Source organism: Alligator sinensis, unplaced genomic scaffold (genome assembly GCF_000455745.1).
Source record: "Alligator sinensis unplaced genomic scaffold, ASM45574v1 scaffold1456_1, whole genome shotgun sequence".
Taxonomy (NCBI): Eukaryota; Metazoa; Chordata; order Crocodylia; family Alligatoridae; genus Alligator; species Alligator sinensis.
Window position 1 is genome coordinate 293,640 of NW_005842763.1, and position 8,417 is coordinate 302,056.

The window sequence follows — 8,417 nt, forward strand, 5'->3', positions numbered from 1 at the left end:
TTTAGCCCTGGATTATGGGGCGTGGGAGGGTTTTGTGGGGGCATTCTGTTTTCACACGTGGTTGAAATGGAGGAGTTGGTGGACGCGTTGCTGAGGCCGCGCACAGCTCGCTGCAACGCAGGGAGAGGCGACGGGGGCGGTCCCAACCCCAAGGGGCCAGTGCGGTGCCCTCCGCGCCTCCCCATACAGCCACCGCCCAGGCGCAGCGAGCCCCTCCCACGCTGCCCCGACCTCCAGCCCGCAGGGACCCTCCCGGCCGCAGGGGGCGCAGGCGGGCAGGAAGCGGGGCCCTGCAGCTGCTGTAGATCGCGTCCCGGAGCCTGAGGGCCGCCGATCCGAGGTACGGCGGGCGGCGGGGTTCAAAAACCGCCGGGGGGGGGGCGGAAGGCGATCGCGATTACGTCACTGAAGGTCTCCCGCCTGCGGGGCGGTGCCCCTCGTCCTGCCCCACGCGCTGAGCTCCGGGCGGGTCAGCAGCACCCCAGCCTAGTTGGGCGCAGGGCAGCGCTGCTCCCCGAGACCACTGCAGAGCAGGAGGCTGTCCAGGGGTAGCAGGGGTGGGATCTGCCCCCATCACCTCCCCAGGGTGTGCTTGTGACTGGGCTGGGTGCCCCTGGGCTTGCATTTAGAAACAAGTAGGGTTGCCAACCCTCCAGGATTGCCCTGGAGCCCCCAGGAATGAGATACAAATCTCCAGGAGGCTGCTGACAGTCATGCGGAAGATAAATAATAGAATATTCATTGAAATAAGTATTAAATGTCAAATCCGATTTATGCAGTAGTCCAGTGGGTTTTTTAAATGTCATAGTAACTGCCTTTGCCTTCCTGACAAAGTTTACTCACCGTAATCCATAACTGATATACGTAAGCCTGCAGACGCATTCATGTTGTGTGTCGTGGGCACATTGGTGTCCTGGAAATCTCACAGAATAGATTCAAACAGAGTTGGCAACCCTAGAAACAAGAGGGAGAAGGGTGGGAGCCACTTCTCATCCTAGGGGTCAGGGCAGATGTGCACCGTGCAGACTAAGACACATAGCCTGAGTCCTCTTGTGTCCTGGCTGGGGTCATAGGATCAGAGGAAAGGAGGGCTGGAAGGCTGGCCTTACAAGGCCATCTAGTCCAGCCCCCTGCTCAAGGCAGTGTGACCAAGCAAACAAGCTCCTGCAGTCCATCTCCAATGAGGTTAGTCTGCCAGGTGCACATCTAACCCCCTAGGCCAGTAGTTCCCAAACTCTGACAGATTGCACACCACCAATGTAAAATGATACAACCTTAAGTACCATCAGCAAATTTTTGTCATATAAAGTAATTATAATGTCATATACATTTATTATAATTACTTTATATAATAAATATAATAAAAATATAATAAATGTCATATAAAGTAATTATAATAAATCTGTTAAAGCATACCATTGACAGGTTGTCTGAGTACCACTGGTGGTACGCATACCACAGATTGGGAACCGCTGCCCTAGGCGGACCCAGGATTAAGAACGGGGCGGGGGCAGGTGGTGCGAGGCATCGTCACCTCTAGCACAACACGTGTTTTTCTTCAGCTGAAAAAGAAACTAGAAGCTTTACTACTACACAGGGGGCCTCAGGCTGCCTTGTTCAGTTTAAGGTGGGGTTTTGCTTCGATCTGACTTCCTCAGACTGAGTTAAAAACAGTCTGCAGGGCTGTGAAATAGGAGCTATGGGACCAGGAGCAGCAAACAGACAGTATGGCAGAAGAAAGTGAGCTTGATGGGTGGAATATCCAGACCATTAAAAAAGAGAGAGGGGGCTATTAACACCGGAGGAATTAAGGGTTTAGAAGGGATCAGTTAGACTTTAATGAGCCATGAAGTCAAGTGATTCCCTCAGCACTGCCTGACTAGAAATGCTGCTGCCGCTGCCAGGCAGTTGGTTTTAAACTTTGGGTAGAGCAGGAATCAAAGGGGGTGCAAGTGCACCAGTGCATGCCCCCTGATCAACCCCTGTCTAACCCTGCTTTCTGCCTGGCTTTAGGCTACGGCAGGTAACCACCTCTGTCTCAGGCACGTCGAGTCCAGACGGTCATCATTTTGCTGGCCCAGGCTTAAACTCTGCTTGTTGGGAGCCACCATATTAGAAGGGGAAGGGGATGGGGGGAACATCTATTCTTTAACAAAAGTGTCCTTTCCCCATTCTGTTCATGAGCCTGGGGATTTTCATAAGTGCTTGGGGGGCACATTTTAAACACTACTTACCAAATATTCCCTTCTCCACTCAAGGACTGCAGCTTCTCATTTAGTTCAGTAATGTTATCACTTACTAGTTCTCCAGCTGATGGGGAGGATGCATAGCTGGAGAAGACCTAGATTGCTAATATAAAACGTATAAAAAACATCTTTAAAGACAAACATAAGTTGCACTTCTGGCTGGGCACAGGTTTTTTCTTCCACTTCCCATTCTAAAGTGTTGCATGCGATTGTAATGCATTGTTAAAGAACAGTTTGTCTGTCACAGGTGGCCACATAGTGGTTATAGGTACAGCAAATTCCATGTGTGACTTGCCTACCTTATGAGAAGGAAGAAAAGTCTGAAAGATGTAATTAATACATGTTTATAAAATGCTTTGAAATCTATATTAAGTGACCTGCAGAAAAGTAAGGAGTGTATTGTTAATATGTGAGTAATATTATTAAATGACTTAAATATAAATAAGCCATGAGCAATTTAAGTCTCGAAATCAAAAGGTTTCTAAAGCCCTGTGATTCTGGAACAGCCTTCCCAGAAGAGCAGTGGGGGAAAAACTTAACTAGTTTAATGAAGGACCTTGATTAGTTAATGAAAGGGATTGTGGAGTATAGTTGCCTACAACAGCAGGGATTGGGCTCAGTGACCCAGAGGTCCCTTCCAGTCTTATGTTCCTTTCTGTTCCCACCTGTCCTTCATTTGGCCTGTGACTGACCTCTTTGCAGATCTAACTCCTTTTCTTTCTTCTCTTCTCCTAGGTGTTTCTGGCTGTTGCAGAGGATGGAGAACATAGTGTCTGATCTGTGTGGTACTAGCCCAGAAGATCCCCTTCCTGTCTGGATACATGGCAATGTTGGCCATTGCTTTAACCAGCTGACTTTGAATGCTGTTCCTCACGTGATGCTTGCATTAGTCAGTGCATGCTATGTGGGCACACCAAGGTACAGAGCCCTCTGCCTTTCTGTCATTTATAGTAAAGGAGCACAGAGAAAAGTTCATAAAGGATGGTAGGGTTTTTTCTCCTCCCTCCCAGTTATTTCACATATCAGCTGAATCAGGAGTGTCAAACCCATTTGGCCCTATGGAGTGTAGAACTGGTTCCCAAGTCAGATGAATGGTGCAGGGCTGGCCTCACATGCCAGATTAGGCCCAAGGACCCACTTCCCACCACATGCTGGATTCAGTGTCCATGGTGCTCATTCCAGCCAGTCCAGGATTGCACTGCACTTGGCACCCACTCTGGCCAAGGTGGATATTGCTTGCAGTACAGAGCCTAAACTGGTTGAACCAGGTGCCATGGGCACTGGAGCCAGCATGTGGGTGGATCCTGGACTGGCCCTGCATGGAATCAGCATCAGGGGTCAGATGATGTGGTTCCATGGGCTAGATGCAGCTTGCAGGCCAGATCTTTGACACAGCTGTCCTAAACAGTTCTTCATCCTCCTTTCAATAATTGTGGAGGACTATTGTGTCTCTCCTTCATTGGTTCATAGCCAAACTGCAGCCTCTCTGCAGCTTCTTAATTTGTATTGTTTTAAAAAAGGAAAAGTCTGACACACAGCTGGAGTCTACATTAACTATAATTACTGAGGAGCAAGCCTGGGCCACTGCTGTTGACTACTAAATGAAAGTACCCACCCAATGTATGGGAAAGAAAAAAACCAGTTTTATTAATTTATTAGTCTCCTCTGGAGCATTGTAACTCTGGTCACTCGCTCTCAAGAAGGCTCTTGCAGAAGTGGCTGGGGTAATAAGAATGAGCAGAGACCTGAACAAAACTTTTATATGGATGAGGTTGAAAAGACTGGAATTGGTTAGGCTAGAGAGGACATGAGCCTGAAGTAAGAGATGTGTGACAGAGATATACAAAGTAATAATTGGTGGAGAGAAACTAAGAAGAGTTTCTCTCTCCTATTGTATTTTCCTGTTCCTTCAGTCCACAAAGAACACACTTCAATGAAACTGAAAGGCAGCAGACATATAAATGATAAGGAAATGTTTTGTTGCCTGATGCACACTTAGCTGGTGGAACTTGCTACTACAAGATACCACAGAGGCCAAGAGTTTAGCAGAAGCCAAGAAAGGATTGGTACCCCATAGTGTGGAGATTGTAGCCATCCAGAGTTACATTAGAGAGGATAAAAATATATTCTAGAACAGATTTTACTTCTCATGCACCAGGGCCTGATCCTACCACAAACTGCCTCAGGTTAGGCGGGAACTCCCTTATTGGAAGGTGATTCCAATTGGCTTCTACTGTGGATTTTCTTGTACCTTTCTGAGTTGTCTGGTACTGACAAAAATGTCATATTATATGGACACATCATCCATCACGGCAGGCCCTACCTTTCTAAATGCTCTGAAGCTGGGGAATGGAATAGAGAGCCTGGCATCACCCCAAGGGGTATGGACTGAGAGTGGATAGATGTGGTAGGAAGAAAACAGAAGGAAGCAGAGGATCGAGTCCCAGGTAATGGGATGGTTGCTAGTTCCACTGTAAAGCTTTCTCCAATGTTTTCTTCACTAGATCTCCTGGTCCTGGGGCTCATCACAGACCTGGCTGGAAATGCAGAATTGCTGCCTCCTTCATACTTGCTGGCCTGCCCATCCTTGACATAATCCCAGCAGTCATGTCTCAGCAGCAGCTGGGCCCTTTGTACCTGGAAGTGCTGGCAAGTGGCATTGCCTTGCTGGCATGGCTCACTCACAGCTTGACACTTCTCATGCTTTACAGGTCCGTTTATGGCTTCTCCCGTGGCCCTGCAGCCATGGCACTCCTCACCCTCTTACCCATCCCTGGCTTTGTCATCACACTGGTTTGGCACTGCCAGCATGAGATGGTCTGGTTCCATGACCATCCTGCTCTCATTTTTAGACTTTCCATCCTCTTCCTACAGCTGGCCTCCCTGCTTATTTATATGATTGGGTACATCACTCCTGTTGCCAGCAGGCAAGAATTTTGTTCCATCAATGACCTCTGGCAGCATGACCCTCCCTTCTCAGAGTCAGGGATCCTGGCACCTGACTGGCAGGGAGTGGCAGAGGATGGCGAGAGCTGGCTCTCACGCTTCTTCTATACTTGGACAAATCCTCTTATGCAGCGCGGCTATCAGTGGAAGCTGAATCGGCCACAAGATGTCTACCTTCTACCTCGACGACTCCAGGCTGCCAGGGTCCGTGACCATTTCTACTCCTGCTGGCAGGAAAAAGCAGCTCTCAGGCAAGAGGAGGAAGAGATAGTATCTCCCAGTAGCCCAATGGTTTCTAAAGGTGACGGGAGGGGAGATTCCCTCCATGCTCCTGGAAGCTCACACAGCACTCAGAAGGCTGTGAGACTCCTCTCAGTGCTGCATGCAGCCTTTGGGCTCCGATATTACTCCCTCGGGCTCCTGAAGCTGGCTGGCAGCCTGTTGGGTTTCTCAGGTCCTTTGCTCTTGAACCTGCTGGTTAACTTCATGGAGTCACGCCAGGAGCCCCTGAGCCATGGGGTACTGTATGCCGTGGGTCTCTTTGTTGGCTCCTTTCTGGGTGCTCTTTTACGGAACCAGTTCAGCTATGAGGTGAACAAGGTGATGTTGATGGTGCGCACAGCAGTCATCTCTGCCATATACCGCAAAGCCCTCCGGGTCAGCAGCACCAGCCTGGCTAGATTCACTATGGGGGAGATCGTCAACTTCATGAGCACAGACACCGATCGGCTCATCAACTTCTGCATCAGTTTCCATGAGGTGTGGAGCCTCCCCTTCCAGTTTGCCATCACTCTCTACCTCCTCTACCAGCAGGTGGGCGTGGCTTTCCTGGGAGGCCTGGCCCTGGCCCTGCTGCTCGTGCCCATCAACAAGGTCATAGCAAACCGCATCATGGAGAACAACAAAGAGATGCTGATGCACAAAGACACACGAGTCAAGGTGAGGGTGCAGCATGTGGCTCTGGGTTCATTGCCACAGTATCTTTCAGTCACTCTTGTAGCTCCAGCTGTTTGGTTCCACCTTGGAACCCAGTGACCTTGATGGGAAGGGTGGGGTGGTGAGATGCCATGTCCTTTCGATTCTTCCAAGAGTGCAGTTGTTGTCCAACATTATTCTGGCCTCTGTAGTGTATCCAGTCACCCCTGGGGTTTCCTTTATTGAGAGTAGAAGGACCTCTGAACCCCCTAGTCTGTTTCCTCAGAGCTGCTTCCATCACATATTCTAAATCAGGCTTGTCCAACATACGGCCTGCGGGCCGCCAAGCCATTTTATCTGGCTTGCGGCGGCGGTGCCATGGAGCGTGGTGCTTCAGCAGCGTGGACCCAGCAGCAGCGGTGAGGCGGGCAGGGAGCACTGTGAAGCACGGAGCCGCTGCGGTGGGGCAGTGGCGAGGCGGGCAGGGCCGGCCCACAGGCCCCAGCTGGCAGCAAGGGGAGGGTACCTGCTTACCCCTGCAGGGCCCGGGGTGCGGCCCCGTGCAGGAGGCCAGTGCCTGCCTCCCCCCCTGCTTCAAGCCAGCCCCGCTACCCTGCCCTGCCCCACAGCAAGGCTGCGCCTGCTCCCCCGGCCAGTCTCCCTCTGGGCGCTGTGGCTCTCCGGACCCGGCCACCCGCGTGCAAGGCCCTGAGGGGGCCACTTCTCATGTGCTGCTGGGGATGGGAGGAGCCTGGCCGAGTCTGCACGAGCCAGCAGAAAAGGCGGCAGAGCCGTGTGCCGCTCAGGACGCGACAAGCCTGCACCGGTCAGTCCCGAGCGGCACACAGCTCCGCAGCCACTTCTGCTGGCCAGTGCAGACCTGACTGGCCTCCTCCCGTCCCCAGCAGCATGTGGGAAGCCGGCTTCAGCTGCACGCTGCTTTTCCTGGGCGGTGCTGACCCAGTTCTGGCCTGGTGGGTCCTGCAGCACCATGTCAACTTGGGCATGGCACTGGCAGGCCAGGCGGGCCCCAGGTTAACCCCGGCCTGGCCCCGCGGCTTCTCTAGCACCAGGTCAACCCGGTTGTAGCCAAGCGGCTCCTGCAGCACCATGTCAACCCCTTCAACTTCATTGATGTCAAAGATCATGTGACATGACTTCCTGATATGATACCACTTCCTGTGACATCTTTGAATATGGCTTGCCAGCCCACTGAGTGATAAAAAGTTTGTGATACGTCCCCACATTCAAAAAGGCTGGACACCCCTGTTCTAAATGGTGTCTTCTAACTCTAGGACCGTTTGCAGGCCACTGGTTTCTAGGGGACGTTTTCATGCTTTATTGCTGGTTTTGTACCTCTGATTTGGCCACTTCAGTCAGCCTCCCCGTCCTCCGCCATTTCAGCCTGTGCTGCTCAATCGGCAGAAGAGAAGAATTGCTATGTACTGGGTCAGACCGTAGGTTCATCTTGCTCATTATCTTGTGTCACATATTGGCAGAGAGTGGATGCTAAACTGGGGGAGTGAACAGGGTGTGAACTAAATTTTTTCACTGTTCCTTTCACACGTGCAGCCTCCAGCATTTAAGGTCTAGGAAGCTCTTATTCAGAGGCTATATCCCTAACTTCCATACTCAATAGCTACTGATGCACCTTTCCTCCAAGAATTTGTCCAGTCCTTTTTTGCATCTAGCTAAACTGTCAGCTTCCCTAACACCTGGTGGCAACGAGTTCCAGACATTAATTACACGCTGTGTGAAAAAGAACTGCTTTTTGTTAGCTTTAAACTTACTACCTACTAGTTTCATTTTGTGACCCTTAGTTCTTGTATTGTGAGAGAGAGTAAATAATGAATCCCTATTTACTTTCTCTTCGCCATGTAGTATTTTGTAAACCCTTATCATGTGTGTGTCCCATCCCTGTCCCCACCCACCCCCTGCATGTCTTTTCTAAACTGAATAGGCCTGGCCTCTTGAGTCTCTCCTCATATGGAAGCCCCTTCATCAGTGGCGACGCATGGGGGTGCGCGTGCACCCCCTGAGAGCTCTGGTGCACCCCTTTCAGGCCATGCTCCCTGTTTAGGCAATGGGCAGGGGCAGGCAGAAACACTTGTGCCCCCCTGTGGTTGCCAGGTGTGGAGTGGGGTCTCCAGCAAAAGCAGCCGCACCGCTTTTTGGCAAGTGAGATTGGTCATGGCCTCCCCCCCACTCCAGTTAGTGTGATCAGCCACTGGGGGACACCCCCCCCAGCCCCGGTCAGTGAGATTGGCCACCGGGGGCACTCCCCGCCCCCCCCCCCCCCCGGGCGGGTCG

General features: G+C 51.3%; 1 protein-coding gene across 2 annotated transcripts in view; it reads left to right on the plus strand.

The window, feature by feature from the left end:
- Positions 1 to 274: 274 nt before the first annotated feature.
- The window catches only part of ABCC10 (ATP binding cassette subfamily C member 10), a 28,080-nt gene continuing 19,937 nt past the window's right edge, over positions 275 to 8,417 (plus strand). For both annotated transcript variants that reach the window (XM_025216755.1, XM_025216756.1), the window contains exons 1-3: positions 275 to 340; positions 2,982 to 3,164; positions 4,751 to 6,131. In XM_025216755.1, coding sequence (XP_025072540.1) covers positions 3,004 to 3,164; positions 4,751 to 6,131 — 1,542 coding nt within the window. In that variant the 5' untranslated portion in view covers positions 275 to 340; positions 2,982 to 3,003. The remainder of the gene's footprint in view (positions 341 to 2,981; positions 3,165 to 4,750; positions 6,132 to 8,417) is intronic.